The following is a 21,170-nucleotide window of genomic DNA, read 5'->3' on the forward strand; positions in this document are numbered from 1 at the left end:
GAATGACATGAAGTTTGGTTTTCTGTAGGTATCAATTCTGCAGAAAGTTGGCGCCACTGCGCAATATGCTCCTCAACATCTGTTGACCCAGCGATTTGATTTTACATGACCTAGCACTTCGTGGTTGGGTTGCTGCTGTTCCCAGTTGCTTAAATTTGCTATTATACTGCTAACAGTTGATTGTGGAATATTTGGCAATGAAGGAATTTCACGTGCTGGACTTACTGCACGGGTGCCATCATATCACTATACCATGATGGAATTGACTGAGCTCCTGCAGGAGATCTATACATTCACAAAGGTTTGTAGAAATAGTCTTTATGCCTAGCTGTGGTTCATTTGATACACCTGTGGCCATGGAAGTGATTGAAACACCTATTTAATTCAATGATTTGAAAATACTTTTGGCAATATGCTGTATGTACATTACTCAAAAACGTTATTAAAACACAACCAGGCATATATTTACTTCCGGGTAGACATCAGAAGCGTGACAGCGTTAGGTTTTCAAGTGAGCTTATTCAAATATATACTGTAGGTGGGGAGATAGTACTTCTGAAACCTGGCAAAAAAACCTAGATATTTTAAGTCCTTTATTTTAGAGATTAAATTTTGCATACAAAACTTATCAACAGCCAATGAAATATGAGTCACTGTTAAATAAAAAATAAAACACTATATAACCATTATTTTTATTTTATTTTTTTCATTATTGTAATTATTTTGGTGTTTTTGGATGACGTCATTTCCGCAGAACTTTAATGTGAAATCTTTCCGGAAGTGAGCTGTTCCTTCGAAGCACTTGATTTAAATTAGCGGACCATCCCCCATCTGGCGGATCATTTCAGCTTTCCAGCCACCGGTGTCTCCGCCGACACAGGCCCGACAATGTTGACAGTTTGAAAGTATCCTCAGACGCTGAACATCAGTTTCTTTTGGTATGTATTTAATCTGTTTTTATTATTGATTCAACAGCTGAAGTCAGGATGTCGTTGATAAACTAGCTAAATATGTAGTTACCATTGCTGAACCATTATACGTGCGACATTACTATCAGTGACAGGCTATCTGTGACTTAATGACAGAATTTAGAATTAAAAGGTGGATTGTTGTGGGGAAAAGCATAGCGTTTGCATGTGAACCACCACCAAACCGTACACCTGCTTCATGACACGGAGTCCGTTCAGGATCTATTAGAGTCTGACTGAACATTTGTGGGAGTTGGTGTCCAGATCGTTGCGGCAGCAGCAGCCGGTCCGGCTGCAGCTGAGGACAGGGAGAGGTTTTTAAAGTGGAAAAGAAAAAGAGGTTTGTCTCTAGGGAGGAGAGCCTGTGCTTCCAGCACATTTCTCTGATTTATCACAGGAAAGCAGCTGCTGGTGGATCAGTTCATGGCTGCTGGGATCAGCTGACTTCCACTTGAACATCAGGGTCTGATCTCTGAATGAGCTCTGTCCACGGTTCTGAACACTGGTCACTAGAGATAGCAAACTGTACATGTGATGGACGATCACGTATAGGCTTGTTTCATGAAGTGTCACAGTAAGTTTGATGCATACATAAAAGCAAAAGTCAGTTTATTAAAAAAACATTATGTTCTGCTTGTCTTAAAGAAATGCTCCACTCTTTGTGTTATGAGCTGTGCTGCTCCTTAAGCAATGAAAATATTTGTGTGTCTTACATGTTTCTATAGGAACTTTTTCTGCTCTACTTCATTTTGTCTCTCAGTTTCTGCTGGTTTGATTTTGACCCTTTTTCATACATGTTGGTAGAAAATAAAGTAAATAAAGTCAATTTATGAAGTCAGTTGAGATATATTTAGTCTTTTAAACAAACTAGTAAATTTTCAACTTTGAGTTTTGCTGAGAATTTGCCCTGTCCTAATATAGTTGATGTCAGTCACTGTCATTGTAATAGAGTAGGAATTACAACAGAGTGATCCGCTGCATGTTTTCTTTTTTTGTATTTTTCATGGCGTTCTCAAATGATCAAATTCCTGATCATGGGGAATTTTTGACGAAGAATTAATTCAATGAAAGTATTCATTGCATCTCATGAAAATATGATAGGGGGTCATTTTAAGGGAGTGGACTGACGTGTGCATCTGTGCACATGTTAAAGAACTTTTATTTGAGTGAGTGCCTAAATGGATTAATTCATGTGACAAATGAGGGGCACTCTAAATGTTCGTCTCCTGGTTCATTCCCTCCTGGTATTTATTGGAGCTAAGACAGATGGACGTCCTTGCTAATGTAATTAATTTGATCAAACCCCAGTACCCTTGTTCTTCCTTGTCTGTAGAAGTTGTTAAGGATTTGACCATGCTATTCCCAGTGGATATAGACACCACTTCTTGCTTCCATTTTTCCTTTGTGTTCACATGCTGGACATCACATCTGTTGTTCACCAGTCCTGGCTGACTTAGGTCAAGCAATTAGGTCAAGTCATTCTCCTGCCTTTGTGACCAAAACAATGGATTCAGATGAGCCTTTTCCCTGCCTGCCTGAGTTTAGATCAATTTAATTGAAATTTATATTATCTTGGGCCCCAAATACATTTAGTCATATGTTATGTGAGTGTTGATAAGTGCTGATCTCCCATGGGACCTCTTTGCATCTCAATGTGCCCTTAGGAACATCTTCGAGACGAACAATCACATTTGACTCTAATGAATGGAAAGCATCCTCTCCATCCCTCCTGAAGTAAAGATACTGGTCAGTGAGAGAGAAGGGTTTGGCTTTACTCTGAACTTGAAGTCACATGAGCCTGAGGGAGAATCCTCACAGGGCATCATGTGCTTAAAAGACAACTAGTTTGCATTCTGCAACAATAAATAATAGTTGATTGATTGATTGATTGATTGATTGATTGATTGATTGATTGATTGATTGATTGATTGATTGATTGATTGATTGAGTTTATGCTGGAACCTACAGCTACATTGGCACTATGTCATTGTAATAGGCCACACCAATCAAGTTTTAAAAGTTATCAGTCAGCCTTGTATGGACTCTTGATGAGCCTTTCACTAAACTGTGGGTGAAGTTATCAAAAGACTTCATGTAATATTTGTGCCTCCATGTTATAGAGAATCATGAATCATCTTTGTGTCAGGGGTCCTCTGGTTTAGATGGTCCATTAAAAATCTTAAGGGTTAAGAGAACAAACAGAGGCCATTAGAGGTTTTCCAGTAGGTTTCCTTTGCTCCTCTGGGACTTAACTGTGTCAGATTTATGGGTCAGTGAAATGCTGGAGAGCCAAGGCAAAAGGAAAGGCAAAAGGAAGGAAGTGGGCTTGATGTTGCCAGGACAACTGGATTAGTTACATCCCGCTTCAATACAGTGATGTATACTAATTGTCAGTGTTAGTGTGTTCATCCGTCTGTTTGTCCACCCGTCTGTTAGTTAATTAGTCCACCAAATATATTCGCAACCGTTGCAGATAATAGAAAGATGAAATCAAAACCACTTTACTCGGGCAGCAAAGGGGATGAAAATGAAATGATGGCCTTGGCCTTGAGAAAGCTAGGTCAAGGTCAAATTTCAACTTTTGTACTCAGGAGCCGGATAAGATACAAAGACGAGGGAGAAGGCCAGTGTGAGTAAGACCATGGATCAATGAAAGTTGGTCAGAGCACTAGCTTTGGCCTTTGACCTATGCAAGTAATTCAGGGGTGTCGCGGGATGTTGCAGTCGGTGACTGCCTTGGTTGTAGTTACATCCCGCTTCAAAGCGGTGATGTATTTTAATTGTCAGTGTTCCTGTGTTCGTCCGTTTGTTTGTTTGTCCACCAAATATCTTCACAACCGTTGCAGATAAAGATGAAACCAAATCTGTGTTGGACTGCCCTCACTTTTATGTATTTTAGTATGTATTTTAATTTAATTACATCCCACTTCAAAGCGGTGATGTATTGTAATTGTCAGTGTTCAAGACAGCGTACATGTGTGTGAATGAGAGGGACTCAAGTGGAAGAGTGAGGCTACTGGGAGAAGAGATCAAAAAGGTGGAGGATTTTAAGTACTTAGGGTCAACAGTCCAGAGCAATGGACAGTGTGGAAAAGAGGTGAAGAAACATGTACAGGCAGGATGGAATGGGTGGAGAAAAGTGTCAGGTGTGATGTGTGACAGAAGAGTTTCAGCTAAAATGAAAGGAAAGGTGTACAAAACTGTGGTGAGACCAGCGATGTTGTTTGGTCTAGAGACAGTGTCACTGAAGAAAAGACAGGAGACAGAGCTGGAGGTAGCAGAGATGAAGATGCTGAGGTTCTCTCTGGGAGTGACCAGGAAGGATAGGATCAGGAATGAGTACATCAGAGGGACAGCACATGTTAGAGGTTTTGAAGATAAATTCAGAGAGGCCAGACTGAGATGGTTTGGACATGTCCAGAGGAGAGATAGTGAATATATTGGTAGAGGGATGCTGAGTTTCGAACTGCCAGGCAGGAGGCCTAGAGGAAGACCAAAGAGGAGGTTTATGGATGTGTGAAAGAGGTAGTTGGTGTGAGAGAAGAGGATGCAGAAGACAGGGTTATATGGAGGCAATTGATTCACTGCGGTGACTTCTGAGGGGAAATGCCGAAAGGAAAAGAAGAAGTGTTTGTGTGTTCGTTCATCCGGGGTTTTTATCCAGGCGTTGGTGACTTTAGCTGATCACAGAAGTTAAAAACAGCTGACAGGGCTTGTTATTAAAGCAAAACCAGACACAAACGTGTAATTTCATACAGTTAGTTAAAAGGTTTTTGAGTATTTAGTCAAGGTGATGGCTTCACATCGGGCCATCAGACTATGTGAAGTTGTCCATTCACTCCAGGACTACATCAGATGTGATTAAGCGCTATATAAATAAATGTTGATTGATTGATTATAACCAGGTGTAGATCAGTCTGCCTAATGCAGCGCAAAAAGTGAACATCAGTTAACGTCATAAGGTACTCCATTAGAGAACCAGACAAAAATTGTGATGTATTTCTCTGGCTATAAGACTGGTTTTCATACATATTGTATAATGGTGGGCCTGTAGTTCTTTCAGCTTTTACATTACTTCCTGCTATAATAGGAAATAACATCAGGGTTGAATGGAGTGATGCCCACAGGCAAATCATGATCAGATGATATACAGATGGCACATGCTGGAGAAATGAGTGACTGGCTTTAATGTGGTCTTTTTGGACTGTTATGCTTGCTGTATGCTGACTGCTTTCAGGACATACAACCCTGTTATTTTACCATCTTTATTTGTGCATTTGCCCTCAGATGTGTTGGAACATTGAATCGGCTTTCTCCAAACATGACTTACTGACAATGCTACTAATCCTTTATTCAGGAATTTTTTTATTGAAAACCATTGGCTGCCTGTTGCTCAGATGTTTTCTCGCTCTCTTGAAGGACACTGAAACTACAAGTTTCATTTATTTTAAATTAGCAAGTCTGTATTGACCGAGTGGATGGTGCATGGTTGACCTGATGCTCTGTTGTTGAACATTTCCTGTCTCTTAGAATAGGCTTTATCTGGGCACCTTTGTTAACATTGCCTCCCTCTCTTTAATCTGTCTACCATTATCTTTGCAATGACGATCATTCTCTCTACCATCCCTTCCTCTCTCCACCTCTGTCGCTTCTTTACAAGCCACATGACATGTGTCAAAAGGAATGTCTGACAAGGAACATCCTCCACCCTCGGTCTCAGTGAGCTAATTATTAATGATCTAATGAGTCATCTCAGGGATCTGTCAAAGTTCAGTCTCACCCTGTTTGGTGTGTGTGTGTGTGTGTGTGTGTGTGTGTGTGTGTGTGTGTGTGTGTGTGTGTGTGTGTGTGTGTGTGAGTGTGAGTGTGTGTGTGTTATCGGTAATGTCATGGTCACAGTGAGAAGTACTGCTCTTTAGGGTGTCACTTCTCCTGAAGGTTTTTAGACATTAACTGGAGACGACTGTTGAGGACTGAACATCTGCAGAGCACGGACCGGGTTCAGTAAACAACTCTCATCTTGAATCATTGAACTGTATATTATCTCAAAGCTTGTATCGAAATTTCTGATTTGAGCCTTCTCCAGAAGCTCTTTTCGGCTGTCATTTAGAAGATGTTGAATTCACAGTTACTGCATAAATCAGGGTTTTTAAATCTTTTTTACTTTGAATGCTATGGTCAGTAAGCCATTTTAGATTAATGGACCTTGAAATTTTGCCTTCTCTGACTGAACCTTACAGGCTTTACAAACACCCCAACTCAGCACTGTAGTTAGCATTTTTATCAAGATTTGTAACAATGCATGCACATACCGAGACTTCATGATTTGTATTCCATTCAACCATTTTCAAATTACAGTATCTCCATTACATGCATGGTATCTGGACCACCAATAGCTGAGTGAGAGATTTGTGTGTGCCTTACTACTAGCTGCTAATGTGGCGATTATCCTTTTTTAAATACATAGATGAGAAGCCAAAGAGGTCTGGTATCCTTTCTAACTCCAATGCCCCCAAAGTTTTTCATTTTTCTTTCAGGTTTAGCACGAATTGATGCTGTCTTGGTTGACACGGTGGTGCAGTAGCTGGGCTTGCGCTAGGAGGTAGTATGACCAAGCCACTGTGGCTCAGTGTAAAAGAATTGAGTAAGCCACAAAAAGCTACGTTCTGTGTCCAAGACACCGGCACAGTGAGCCGACTTAGAATTAGAGCTGACTTAGACTTACAGCCGACTTTAACTTTGACGTAGACACTTTGTTTTTAATAAATTTGATTCTTGGTATTACTCAATTTTTACTTGTAAGTTTTACTCGGACTCGAACACATTTAAACTTTGACCACCACCAACACCATCGGTATGCCATAGTTTAGTTTTTGGTTTTTTAATTCGATAATATGATTTTTCATTTCAATTAAAAAAGGCATGAAAATACACATTTACATGCATATCTGGTTATTCCTGCCGGTCTTAGGGATCAAAAGTCTAAGACTACAAAAAAGTATTGATAATATCTTTCATTTACCTTCTGATCGGTCTGTCACCACTCCTACCTAATGCAGGATAAACAGGGTGTTTATCCTGCATTCAGCTTGACTTAAATTCACATTTAAGTCAAGCTGAATGCAGGATAAACACCCTGTTGATCTTTAATTCTCTATTGTTCTATTGAATTGTTCAACTTTGAAGTAATATCACCCAGCCATGGTTGAGATCGTGACAGAGTTACCTTTCTGTTGTTTTTGCACAAATTCTGTTGAAAGCATGGCAAATGAAATGTTCTGTCAGTAGTAGATATGAAGGGAAGCTATCATTTATGACTACCTGTCTAATCATTACTTATTTTATGGCTGCATGTCAACAACATCATGGTCCTCTACCCAGTTGTGTTGCATGCTGGTGTTCCGTCACTTAGGGCGGATGCCGAAATAATGTGTATCTTAATCTCAGGGTCAGTCACTCTCTGCAAGTTCGGTATAACAATTTCATTCAATTATTTTTTAGTATTGTTTTAATCTCATGTTTGTTAGCTCCCTTTCTGTTCTGTTTGCTGAATACTACAGACGAATCGGCTACTGTACATATCAATTACTTGATCCACTGGAACAAGTAATTTATATAACTGCTGGAGCTCTAACTCCACCTTGTACACCTACTATTCCTCTGATCTTCCCTCATCCTTCAAAGAAATTGTCCACACGAAGTTGAGCTCAATAGTCTTTTATACAGTGTAGGGCAGGGCTGCCCTCTATCACCAGTTCTGTTCATAATCTTTATGGACAGAATATCTAGGCACAGCCAGGATCTGGAGGGAGTCAAATTTGGGGACCAAAAGATTTTTTCTCTGCTTTCTGCAGACGATGTTGTCCTGTTGGCTTCATCAAACCTGGGCCTTCAGCATGCACTGGAGTGGTTTGCAGCTGAGTGCAACGTGAGTGGGATGAAGATCAGCACCTCCAAATCTGAGACCATGGTTCTCCACTGGAAAAGGGTGGTCTGCCCTCTTTGGGTCAATGGAGAGTCTCTGCCTCAAGCGGAGAAGTTAAAGTATCTTGGGGTCTCGTTTACGAGTGAGGGAAAAATGGAACGTGAGATTGACAAACGGATCGGTACAGCTTCTGGAGTAATGCAGTCATTGTATAGGTCTGCTGCAGTTAAGACAGAGAAAGAGCTCTCGATTTATCTCTGCTTTGCTCTGAAACTCTGCTCTGAAAACTCATTGGTACAAGCAATTTGATTAAACGCCAAAAGATCCAGTTTAATGCAGCATCAAGAAGTTTGCTCATGCTAGCTGCATGCTCATAGCCACAAACAACTTTACAACAAACACCATCAAGTTGGGAGGAATGTCAAAGAGAGCAGCAGAGTCATGACTAAACGAGGAGCCAAGAAATACAGTATGAGGGTATTCATAGTTACTAACTAATTAAGCTTTAAAACCACCTTTTCACACATATGACCACAAATTTTCTGACATCAAAGTGTTACATCTAAATCATGCAATATTATAATGTCTCAAGGAAGCAACAGTGAGTAGCATGGTGAGTAGCATCGATTCCAAGTACTTTTATCAGTACATACTGTACTTGGAATTGACTGGTACTCAAATATCAGTACTCATACTCGTGTTAGGTCTGACAAATAATTAGAAGTTTCATTTCCACCCTATTTTTGATATTTTTAAAAAGATAAGTAATAACAGCAGGAATCTACAGTACATATGTCTATTTCCTACAATATGGTCAGATAAGTCAATAATTTAAGAATATTATTATTTACAATGTTTTTATTTTAGAAATGTTTTTAAAAGAGATTTTCATCACTGACTTTCCATATCAACACATCAAACAAAGTCTGGTCATTAAGCAGCTCAAACCTCCACTGATCCGTTCATGAGCAGCACCATCATTATCATCAGGAACAGCAGCAGCAGCTCTACTCCACCCCCTTCCTCTCTTCCTTCCCTCGATCCCTCCGCACTGTCTGAGCCATTCAAAGCACCACAGGATTATCACACACACACACAAACACACACACACGCTTCATGGTCCTCTACCCAGTTGTGTTGCATGCTGGTGTTTCGTCACTTCGAGCGGATGCCGAAATAAGTGGGAGGGGAGAGGAGGAAGAAGAGGGTCTGACTGCTGGAGGAGCCCACATGTCTTTTTTTCTCCCAGCTACAGCCTTTGCCACTATCAGTGGCGGACTGGGGGTAAGCTTTTGTTGCATTGGCGGGGGACTGCTTCCTCCCCTCCTCTGGGTGTATTACCAGTCTTTGTCATGGGGTGTAACGTGTTGATGTCAGTGACTCGCTGCTGTGCTGTGGCTGGTGTTGTTGATGTCTGAACACATGCTTTCGGGGGATGAGGATATCCAGCGTTTTCTTCTTCTTTTTTTTAATTGTCAGTTATTTTCGAGAAGGATGTGGATGTTTAACTAATGAAAGAGGAGAAATATGAAAAAAGCATCAATAGCATTGTGACTAAACCTTGGAAGGTCTTGACAGTATTTGGTTCTTTGTGTGTTTGTGGGTAGGTATTGTTTGTCTATCTTTAATGAATTGTTCATTATACCGTGCAGTCTGAATCAGAAATACAATCATATTCATGTGATTTCTGTGATCGTTTCATTCCTACTTGTTGAATTTTATTCAAAGAAGCTAAAGACGCTCGCTTGTATCTATTTCCCTATTCTGTGCTCAGATTTCTGTGAGCCAAGCAAAGAGCTATCCCGAACAAAGCCGCCTCTCAGCATGTAGCTAATGGATTAACCAAGCATGATAAACACCCACTTATACCGTACTTCACACTGCCCTCAGTTGAGTTCTCCTCATATATATTTGGTTCCACTACCATGCAGATTTCCCCCCTTTAATTGGATTTCAGAATTTCCTCACTTCCCCTCTCTTATTTCATCTCGGCCATTCATTGTCAAAAGTGTTGCTCCATCCTTTGGTACATGGTTGACCCAAATACCCATGCAGCTCTCACCCCTCCCCCTGACCTCCTATCAAAACACATTACTGCTCCTTCTCTCGCTATTGTATCATGGTTCCTCGGCATCCAATCCTTCTTACATAGCGTTGGCTTTGTGGGGCACTTAGTTTGTGAATTTTGATCACCGTATGTGGCTTCATTTAGACTGGGTCATTCAAACAAATGTACAAAACATAAGTGTCAACCTGGAACAGTCGATATTTGATATAATTTTATGTTTATTGTGTGAAGTACATGCACATAGTCTGCCTGCTAAATACAAGACAACAGCTGGTGAGATTAGCATAAATACAACTGTCCAAAGATAACATTTGCTTCCCGGCACTATTATTTCATTCATTCTAAAGACAAACTTTATTTGTGCATGTCCTTTAACACATGCATCATTTTTCAGAAGTCACATAACTCGGTAACTCTCTTCACCTTCATAATATTTCGTGAAGCTTTGTGGCACAACTAATACTACATTTTGTATATTTATAGTCTCACAGGACCATCATCACATCATCATCTTGGTTATCTTTAATTTACATTTTGACAACTTTTTTCTGTCCTCTAACATCTTAATATCTATGTTCATTTTTGTTATGTCTTTGTGGGGTAGTGAAGTTGAAACTGAAGCTTGATTAAAAGCTTCCTTTGATCTCATACTCTCAGAGGGAGGCTCTGATATCCAAGATTAAAAGCAGTGACATCCCAGAAAATATGAGAAGCTGCAAATTCAGCGATAATACAGTACTCTGTAGGTCCAGAGCAGCACTACTGACATTGTTCCAACTGATGGTTTTTTGTATGCAGATAGAGAATATAGCAGCTTTTATACTGACAAAACAAGTCTCACAGATTTGACTAAATTCTTCCCACTCAAAGCTCATAGTAATCTCAGCACACCTTGTGAACATTTAGCAGTGTAGTCTAGACTGTGACCTAAGGCTGAACGGCTCTGACAAGGCTGAAGCATCACCAGGATAATGTCTCTGATAGTCTGTGGTCAACTAGAAGGCTTTGTGTTACTTGGTGATCTTATAATGTCCACGTCCCTGTGCAATTTGACAGACATACTGGGCTCCTGGACACAGATGTGTGAATACCCCACCCCAGTTATTAGTCACTGTTTGTCTCACTGTGTCAATGTTGGCATCTGTAAGGAGTTGTGGTAGTTTTTTTGTCTGCTGTTGCTCCTCTATGGTTGTTTTGTGTCTGGTATAGAACCACACTTTCTCTTTCTACTCTTGTTATTGCAGTTTATTTGTGGCTTAGTACCTTTTCCATCATTAGCAGTCATGTCACAACTATTAATTTCTGCATCGGACTAATGCATCTCGTGAGGCCTTGGGGTAAAGTTAATGTTGGAGTCGGTGCCACCAGTCATTAGATCAATCCTCTGAGTTATCTCACGGGAGCAAAGAGAGAAGCAACTCAAGCACTCAGTGCAGGATGTTCAGGGTGGGAGGGAGACAGATTTTTAAATACAGTACCAGCATAATGTCAGAATGTGAAAGCATTTATTCAATTTAAAACTGCATACTGTAGTGCTCTGGAGTTCCCCCATTTGTTTATCAATGATCCTGACAGCTGTCTTCACACACGGCATCTTTGTATCTGTTGGTAAAGCTGTATAGAGTAGGAGTAGAGAGTAGAGTAGGACATCCCTTCAGTATATATTTAAATGTAATTTCATACAATATTTGAAATTAATCAGCTAGACAATTGATTGATTGATGAATCATTTCTTTTCTTTTTTCATGAAAGTGCTGCACCAATGTTCTACATTGTCTCACATAAGTGTTTCTGTTTTCTTGTGTCAGGAATTACTAAACATGTTTAGATTGAAGACTGAAAGGAAAGAGATGAAATAGTGATTAGAAGAGGATGGGTCAAATGTATTTCATATCTTTTAAATATATTCCATACACCAAAACTCAGACTACTGCTCTAATGTTAGTTTTAGGCTGTACTTCTTAGTCAGAGAGATTAACTTCATTTACTTACTATTTATTTATTGTTATTCCATGAACATGAAGTTAATCATCTTTTGCATTGAACATTTTTTGTCTTGAGTCTATTGTTTTTATAGTAGTAATTTTTTATTTTTTTCTTATATTCAGTGCACATAGACCATGGCACAACATTTGGGGGTTTCATGAGAGCAGACTATCTGCATTGAGATGCTGATATGATCACCAGAGCTGCAGGACATAAACTTTTAATCTGTACTTGATGGACTAAAAGATGAAAATGAACAATTTTCTTAGCATCATATCTGCATTCTGCTCACTTTGACCACATCTCCTGGGGATGTGTGTTGCTGTTAACACTCACCTGTGTTTATGTTTTGCATGAAGAGCGTTACTCTGCAGCCGACCACCATCTAAAGCCATCCTGCCATTTCTACGATCATGTCTGGATCCTACGACGAGGCCTCCTACCAGGAGGAGACTACAGACAGCTTCTGGGAGGTGAGACGGATTAAACTAAACCCTAAATCTAACCCTAACCCTAACAGGAAGCTGACATTGTCTAGTCATGAACTCTCACTGAACACACATCTGGAATGTGAGGAGAAAGGTCTGTGGCCACTATTTATCAACTACATGTGTTTGTACGCACAGATTCTCCATTTAACTTTAAACTCAACTTCAAACTAGGAAACCTCAGTGAACGCCTGCTGCTCTTCACCACTGCTTACAGTTTGGTGCCTTATTTAATCTCATTAATCTGCTGTTATGCAACTGTTGAAATAAATACAGCAGCGTTTGAAGATGATTTACTTTTTTGCTCCAGTCTGTGCTGTGGTTGCTCTCCTAGTCTAAGCTTTAGACTTTATTTTTTTCCATGGATAATGCTGTGGAGCCATTGGCGCTTACTTAAGCTACAATTTTTGTTATTTATTTAGGCAGTTTAAATTCTTTTCAGCTTGTTTTAGCAGCACAGAACCAGAATTTCTGCCGTCTTCCTTATTTTTAGACAAACCATCTTGCCTAATTTAAATTAGTCAGTTTGACTAAACTTTATTTTATTTTGTTTTTCTATCTGACTTCACTTTTTCACTTAGGTATCCCTACTTTTTGGGTAGAAGTTGAGCTTTTGTCAGCTGGCTTATTTGTGTTCTGGTGTATATCTTACAGCCAGTCCCTATGCACACATTTAGATAAGATTTCATAAATGAGAGGTTGGAGTTGTTGTGGATAAAATCAGGGTCTTAAACCTGACAGAAGAGTTTTACTGTTGAGCGTGTCTGTCCTACTGTGTGGGTTTTTAAGTGTACTCCATGACTTGCTGAATTATGAGTTGCTTATAGTAACAGACACCTATTCTCATTTTAACAGTTTTATTGTAGTTATATCATTTGTGAAATGGAGCATTTCTTAAAAGAAAGTGATGACTGCATGTTGTCAATCTATCCAAATAATCACCTCACAGTTACAGACAAAAAGAAACAGCAGTGACATACAAGTAGAGAGGATTTACTTGTAAAACTACTCAAATTAATTAATTTAAACATCAGTTTATGATTATTTGCTTTGCTGAACAATTGATAAGTAATGGTGTTACACTGCCCTGGTTTTCACCACCAGCCTTTCCTGAGCACAAACAGTAATTTGAGCAACATGTTTCCAGAAATCCATTCATTATAAATGAGAGCTGGTGACTGTTCATGGTGGTCAGACCAGAAAAAAGCTTGATGCATCTCAGCTACAGATAATCTACCATCATACCTCTGCATGTTTAGATGCCATATAAGTGACAGATGGTCTCCGGGAGTATTTGAGACAGAAACGATGTGTTTTCACTTTGAACACTCAGAGTTTACGATTTATCTCTTCTCAGGCTCAGTGGTTTTTAGCCTTATCTTGTTTATCCACGCTAGACATTACGTTCAGAAATCAGCTGCAGCAGCAGAAGTGTCAATGTCTAGCTCAGAGCCGCTGCATCACCACCAGCAGATGTGTTTCAGCAGAGCTGCTGCAGCGCTGCCTGCTGCTGGAGCAGGGGCTTACATGGAGAACAATTACCGGTACTGATCCTCCACTTTCATTGGTGCCACATTTGAGTCATTTTCAGGGTGTAAGATGTATACATCTATTATATGATCAGCAAAGATAGATAGATAGATAGATAGATAGATAGATAGATAGATAGATAGATAGATAGATAGATAGATAGATAGATAGATAGATAGATAGATAGATAGATAGATAGATAGATAGATAGATAGATAGATAGATGGAGTCTGTCACACTGGTGTGAATGAATGCAGTAACTCGCTATAAAAACTCGTATGCAGAATACACAACTTTTATAGCTCCTGCGTCCACAGAGAGTTGTAAATTATAGAACATCAACCCACCCTCTTCTTTCATTGCATAACTCCACACACATCAGTAGAATCCATATCTGCTGCAGGTTGAGAGAAGAGTTCTCTGAAAGACAGCGACTCATACTATCCTTAGTATCTTCACTAAGTATTCGTAGATGAGCAATAAAATGGACTGAATTAATAGAAATGCTCCTCAAGCAGGACTTGAACAGTTCATATACATTGCTAACACAAAAATATTGTGACATTTCACTCATGTTTTTTTCTTTCTTTAACAAGCTAAGAGAAAAGAAGAATACTACTATCAAACCTGCGTATTCTATATAAAGCCAGCAGTTGTTTGGTATACAGTAAGCCCTTGTTACTCGAGGTTAATGCGTTCCAGGAACCACATGCGAATCACGAATTCCGTGATATGACGACGAACTATTTATCTCATTCTTTACGGTAATTTCAATGTTTATGAACCCTCCCCATACTGATGTTAAACCACCTTCTATCTGTATTATTTTCCCACACACTTATCGACTGTTTAAAGCACTTTTGTGTCTCACGTAAGTCTTGAGACTCACGGAACATAACGCGCTTCCAGATGCCGTCAGCCAACAGAATGCGCGTACGGTATCACATGACTGCCTACCAAAAATAAACAATGAGGTGAAGTCGTGAGCGTTGATGCGCGAATGCATACTGTATATATCCTTTGACTTGAGGTCAAAATCAATGCTAGACTAAGCTAAAAACAGACCAACCACAAACAAGCAGTTAAGTTATAACCAAGATCTTTATCTAAGCACAATGTACAGTCTATCCCATAAAGGGAACCTTTTCTTTTTGTTGATTTTAACCCACAGCAAACCAATGTCTGATCCCTAATTGATTACCATAGTACCAAGAGGCTGAAACTTTTTAGTGTTCTGTTTTTTCCAGTCGTTTAATTTTATTGAAAGTGATGTGGTTTTATTGTAAGGTTGGGAACTACAAACGCGCAGTGAAGCGGATTGATGATGGGAACCGGCTTTGCAATGACATGATGAACTGCATCCAAGAGCGCGCCAAAATCGAGAAAGCCTACGCTCAACAGCTGATCGAATGGTCCAAGAGATGGAAACAACTGATAGACAGAGGTTAGGTGTCTGTTGGACTCACACTGCATGACTCTATTTAGCTATATTTATGTTAATGATATTTACCTTGCGTTGATCTTTCAGGGCCTCAGTACGGCACAGTAGAGCGTGCTTGGATGGGCCTGATGACTGAAGCAGAGAAGGTGAGCGAGCTTCATCAGGATATGAAGAACAACCTAATCAACCACGATTTTGAGAAGGTGAAAAACTGGCAGAAAGATTCATACCACAAACAGATGATGGGAGGATTCAAGGAAACCAAAGAGGCCGAAGAGGGCTTCAGGAAGGCCCAGAAACCTTGGGCCAAAAAGCTAAAAGAGGTGAGGAGATGTGTACATTCTTCTGTTTCTGAAATGTTCATGCAGTCAAGTGGCCACATGCTCAGACGGAATGAAGAAATTGAAACAACTTTAAAAGTTAAAGTTAGAAAACATAACTTACTTAGAACCTTTTTTGTTGAAATTTTAAAATAAGGGATTATTAGGGATAATTAGGGATAAATATACAGTATATGTGGCCAGGAAGGTCATTTTTGTGACATACTTTTTCTTTAAAAACTTTCTACAATTACAACAGCCTATATAACATTTAAAGAAATGTGTATGTATATTTTTGGCAAGTTTCTGTCATAGTCTGATCCAGAAAATGAAGTAAAATAGCAAATGTAATGTCATCAACTTGGACTTTAGGAAATTGTTAAAGAAAAATTAAAGTAAGAAAAAGATCAAGAAATTTACTAGAGATGAAATTCAAGAGTTGCTTATTTTATGTATTGGTTGTTTAGAACTCAAAAACGGCATGCTTGTGTACATGACTGTACTGTATACAATTAATGCCAAATGTTTACTTTTTTAGCTCGAGGCTGCGAAGAAGTCTTTCCACATGGCCTGCAAAGAGGAGAAGCTGGCGTCCTTCAGAGAGGCCAACGGTAAGGGAGAGGCTTCTGTGACAGCAGACCAGCAGAAGAAACTGCATGAGAAGCTGGACAAGTGTAAACAGGACTCTCAGAAGGTGAGCGAAGAAGGGATCATCATTATGACTCGATTATAAAACACGTTTTACACGTTGAAACCTAAAACATGTCAAATCAAATCTTTTTGAAATGTGAGCTGGTTTATTAAGTGTTATAGCTGCAGTCGGTGATGCTTTGTTAGGGTGTGAGTAAATGCCTCTTCTTGCCCTTAATGCTCCAGCATTAGCTCCTGGAATCTGGATTCCTTTGCCAGCTTGACCTTTACACTCTTTCACTAAGATCCTTTCTTTTGCTTGAATACATATTTATGGTCTTGTCAAAGTTAATTTTTCTCACAGGAACATGTCATTTAATCCTTAAGTAGCTAGGACGTATTTCAATTCATTGTTTGTTACTTGTATGTTCATCACAACCCAGGCCAGGGAGAAGTATGAGAAGGCTCTTGATGAGCTGAGTAAATGCACTCCACAGTACATGGAGAACATGGAACAAGTGTTCGATCAGTGCCAGCAGTTTGAGGAGAAGAGGATGAGCTTCCTCAAGGAGGTGCTGCTGGACATCAAACACCACTTGAACCTCGCAGGAGACCAGAGGTAGGAGACATTTTATCCTTATGATGACCGGACACATGAGATAATCCTTACCTGTATGCGAAATCCTTTCTGTCTTTCCACAGTTACGCTGTGATTTACAGTGATCTTGAACACATGATCACATCAGCCAGCACGCAAGAAGATCTGAAGTGGTTTAGCAGCACTCATGGCCCACGCATGTACATGAACTGGCCCAAGTTTGAGGTACAGTAAAAGAGTTTTAGACACTATCATAAACGTCATTCTCATGTATTTAATATCCAGTATGAAAATTCTTACTATACATTTGAATTTATGATAATAATTATGATGACAAACCTCCATGAAGTTGCTGCTTCTCATCTAACTCACAGCAGGAGAGAAATTAAGCAAATTTACAAAAATGCTTAATCATGCTTTAATATGGTTTTTTATCTTGTCTATTTTACCAGTAGAAGTGAAGAGAAAGAGAAACATAATTTCCAAAAGTTCGCAAACAAAGGGTTGAACCGTTGGTAACAGCAGCGTGATCAGTGTTCAGCTGTGATAACACTGTGACCCGCTGAGTGATCCCTGTAACATTGATGCAGGGGAAACCAAGCATTTTCTTGTTTTGCAGGAATACAACCCAGATCTGGCCCACAACATCAGTAAGAAGTCAAAGAAAGGCAGCGATGGCATCATGCTGACTAACGTCACGACGGCACCAGAGCTAGCTCAGGGAGACAGAGGAAGGTAAAACAGATACAGATATTTTACATCTTCCTAAAGGTTTAGCATTTGTTGGTAAAAACATCAATTTTTATATTAATTATTGTTTATCAAATCACTTATTTATTAACTACAGCTTCACAAATGTGGCTGCTGATGGTAGAAATAACCCAAGTGCAGGAGAGTAACTACAAACATGAGCATGGAGGCACACACACACACACACACACACACACACACACACAAAAAAAACTAATTTTCTGGTGAAATGAAATATGCAGAGTCAACAGTTACGAGAAAAACCCGGCCTCCACAGAGCGGTCAGATGAAGACCAGATGAACCCGAACTCGGGCAACGACAGCAATGGGGGGTCGAACCCCTTTTTTGAAACGTCAGGCCAAGGTGTGAGAGTGAGGGCGCTGTACGACTATGAAGGCCAGGAGCAGGACGAGCTCAGCTTCAGAGCAGGTGGGCTGACAGCTGCTCACTCCGACCATGAGTGGAATTGTAAAATTTTGCATAAACTGACTGCACTAATTTAATGTCGGCCTGCCGTACATTTCTGTTTCTTCTACCAATAAAGGGGATGAGCTGACAAAGCTGGAGGATGAGGATGAACAGGGTTGGTGCAAAGGTCGGCTAGACAACGGCCAGCTGGGTCTTTACCCATTCAACTACGTGGAGCTGATCTAACAGCTCTGGTTTGTTGGAGGCAACCAACACAATGAACCATCCGGTCATAACTGCACATTGCCAGAGGATTGGAAGCAGAGTTTGTTTTTCCTGCTGGGCACTGGAGACTGTCTTCATCTGAGCGTGCAAAATCAGAGAAGACTGCATTGAAACGCATCTGTTCAGAGTCGCATCATCTCCAGCCCTTCAACTGAAGCTACATCATTGTGTTCCTTCTGTGTGTGTCTGTGTTGGAGCTGTGACTCTGACATGCCATACAGTTTGTGCTCTCATAACACGGATACGACATCAGTTGTGCCGTGATAGCAGGGCTGAGCTATGAATTGTGCATTTATGTACAGATTTGATTCTTTTTTTTGTTACTTGTGTGGATGCTTGTGCATTTATTTCTTCTCATCAGATACAGCTTTTCCATTTCTTTGTGAAGTACTAATATTTATCACTGAACGAATAGTTTTGAAACTAATTTGATTTGTGCTTTACAGTTAGATAAGAAGAGAGATCCCACTGTCAGGTTTGTTCTGTAAATACAAGATACAGTCAGCGGCTGGTGACATTAGCTGAGCATGCCTCCTTCTGAAGGTAACAAAATCCAGCTAAAGCAAACCTAAAGTTCCCCTATTTTTTTGCGCTATATTCACCGTGTTTAATCCAGTGGGAAAGAAGCTGCAATAATCCACTGCTTCACTTTTTTTAGTTTGTGGAAATGAGAGTTGTTATCATCTTCTCTGCAGTTCACACAGATTTCTCAAAATGTCTAACTACTGTTTTAGTTCATCTGGTTGTTTTCCTTCTGTTCTCCAAGGCATGTCATAAAATTGACATTTCCAAAGTGGAAATAATACAGTTCATCAAACGGTGTGAGGATAGTTTACACTAATCCCTGCTATCAGACCTCTTTTCACACAGACTGTTTTAATAATGCAGATGCCATGGACCAAACTGACATCTTATTTTGTACTCAGATTAACTTCATTTCATCAGTGTTTTTAAATTATGTTAAAATTCCTGTAGTTAATGAGTTTTGTTGACTTCCAGCGATTCCGCATGATCAGCTGCTAACTCTTTATCTCTGTGGTTAAATACTGACACTCTGTCACACTGCTAATCCCTCTAATTTGAACTGATCAAGTGCATGGTTTAACTTTTTTTTACCACCAAATTATCTACAGTTTCTTGATTGAATTAAGACTCTTATCTGGATGTTGACTCTGCTATTGATTAGCACTGTGCACCATGCTCGGTCCTGATTGATCTGTTTCTGTGCATCAGCAGACAATGTACGTCTTTTTATTTAAACATGTTTTTGTTTTTTATCAGAAAATCTGAACCAAACTTCATGCAGACATATTACGGGTGCATGTTGTGGCACAGCAGTTGTTATGTGAGATTGGTTTGTGTCTCCTGGTTACTACAGGTGTTGGTGAAAACTACACCCCCGTCGATGAGGGATGAGGTGTTCTCTTACTGACGCAGACAGAGAGAGCTACGAAGGGGGGCTGCACAAGAAAGCAGAAAGAAGATCCGTCTCTGAAATATTGATGAGACGATCGACTTTAATGCTGCGGCAAGGAAGTTCATTTTTTAAAATGAGTCATACTGTCTCCATTCTGAATGCTTTTGAAACATTCTTTTTCCTCACAAACCCTGGATTCAGTGAGGTGGATTAAATATTGCCTTACTAAAAAAACTGACCAGTCAATGAACACTTCCAGCAAGGTGAGAGGACTAAATTCCACAGAGACTTTATGCAGCTCAGCTTACAGTGAAACAACAAACAGTCTCTGTGTCTGAGGATGATCTGAATCCAAAAACTGCAGAACTGAACATACATTTACTGTAATTGTCTTTGAAAGAGAATGAGACTTCATGTAGCATTCACTATCAAACCTCTGTGATACACTGAAGGCTGGTCGCTGATTCTCCTCTCTCATCAGTTTACTGGTCATTCTTAAGACATTGTTCGGAAATGTTGACATCAACTCTAATGGGCTAGTTGAGTTTTCTGTTTTTAGTATAGTGCTGTCATTTCCAAACTGTAGTGCCTGGTCATCTGCATAAGCAAAAAATAAAGGATGTCATCAGAAAACTCTCATTCCACACGTGATTCTGTAATTGTGAGATGAACACAAGGAGTTTGATGTTTACTGCTAAGCTCACATTTAAAAAAAAAAAATCAATTTCAGTCTGACTCCAACATGCAATAAAAAAATCTGTCATGAAGCAGCTTTGTTGGATTTCACAAAATCTGCTTTTTATTTTGGTGGTATTGTGGTGGTGTTTCTGTTGTCAAACATGTTTTCTTAGATATTGGGAGTTGTATGCATGATGGTATAACAAATGGTTTGTCATCTCTGAAGGCTGTGCTCCATGTGCTATCTTCTGGAAACAAACTGCCGCTAGAGGGCAGTAGTAGTCAATTCAACCATTTATCCGCCATCCATCACCCTGAGTCATCAGAAACAGCCAGTCAAATCAGTCAGTTTACTAAACAAGTTACACATGTTTCCACATCAGCTGCACATAACCGGGACTGGACCTGCATCTTGATTCTCAGTTTTTGTTACAGCTATTTTTTGTAACGTAATGTCTAGAGCGGATTGCTCATGCTGACCTTTGTAATTTTTTTTTTTTTTTTTCACGCATCATCTAGCATTCAACAAAAAAAAAAAAAAATTACTAAGAATTTAATTTTTAGATTTTGGGAGGAATTACATTGAGAATAAGTGGGAATACAATTCATTGTGATCTAAAATGACTACAGTTGAAACATGACTTGCCCCTCCCAAATACAGAGTTGGCATGGAATCA

The 21,170-nt window shown here is 39.7% G+C and overlaps 1 protein-coding gene across 5 annotated transcripts; it reads left to right on the plus strand.

Moving 5' to 3' along the window:
• The first annotated feature begins 824 nt into the window (after positions 1-824).
• pacsin1b (protein kinase C and casein kinase substrate in neurons 1b) lies at positions 825-20,478 on the plus strand. 5 transcript variants are annotated; one of them, XM_068315266.1, is made up of 10 exons: positions 825-938; positions 12,307-12,420; positions 15,253-15,409; positions 15,494-15,729; positions 16,265-16,420; positions 16,800-16,975; positions 17,059-17,179; positions 17,574-17,689; positions 17,947-18,134; positions 18,250-20,477. In XM_068315266.1, the coding sequence occupies exons 2-10, from the start codon at positions 12,361-12,363 to the stop codon at positions 18,357-18,359; spliced, it is 1,320 nt and encodes a 439-aa protein (XP_068171367.1). In that variant the 5' UTR covers positions 825-938; positions 12,307-12,360; the 3' UTR covers positions 18,360-20,477. The 5 variants fall into 5 exon arrangements, with proteins under 5 accessions (XP_068171367.1, XP_068171371.1, XP_068171368.1 ...); XM_068315270.1 differs by lacking the exon at positions 825-938 and adding an exon at positions 7,850-7,896 and having other exon boundaries at positions 18,250-20,478; XM_068315267.1 differs by lacking the exon at positions 825-938 and adding an exon at positions 8,998-9,177 and having other exon boundaries at positions 18,250-20,478.
• The last annotated feature ends 692 nt before the right edge of the window (positions 20,479-21,170 follow it).

This window comes from Antennarius striatus, chromosome 5 (assembly GCF_040054535.1).
Source record: "Antennarius striatus isolate MH-2024 chromosome 5, ASM4005453v1, whole genome shotgun sequence".
Lineage (NCBI taxonomy): Eukaryota > Metazoa > Chordata > Actinopteri > Lophiiformes > Antennariidae > Antennarius > Antennarius striatus.

Coding starts and splice junctions, on each gene's coding strand:
- pacsin1b (XM_068315266.1), top strand. CDS start 12,361: ATGTCTGGATCCTACGACGAGGCCTCCTACCAGGAGGAGACTACAGAC. Junction 17,690..17,946: donor GCTCAGGGAGACAGAGGAAG/GTAAAACAGATA, acceptor TGAAATATGCAG/AGTCAACAGTTACGAGAAAA. Junction 18,135..18,249: donor CGAGCTCAGCTTCAGAGCAG/GTGGGCTGACAG, acceptor CTACCAATAAAG/GGGATGAGCTGACAAAGCTG.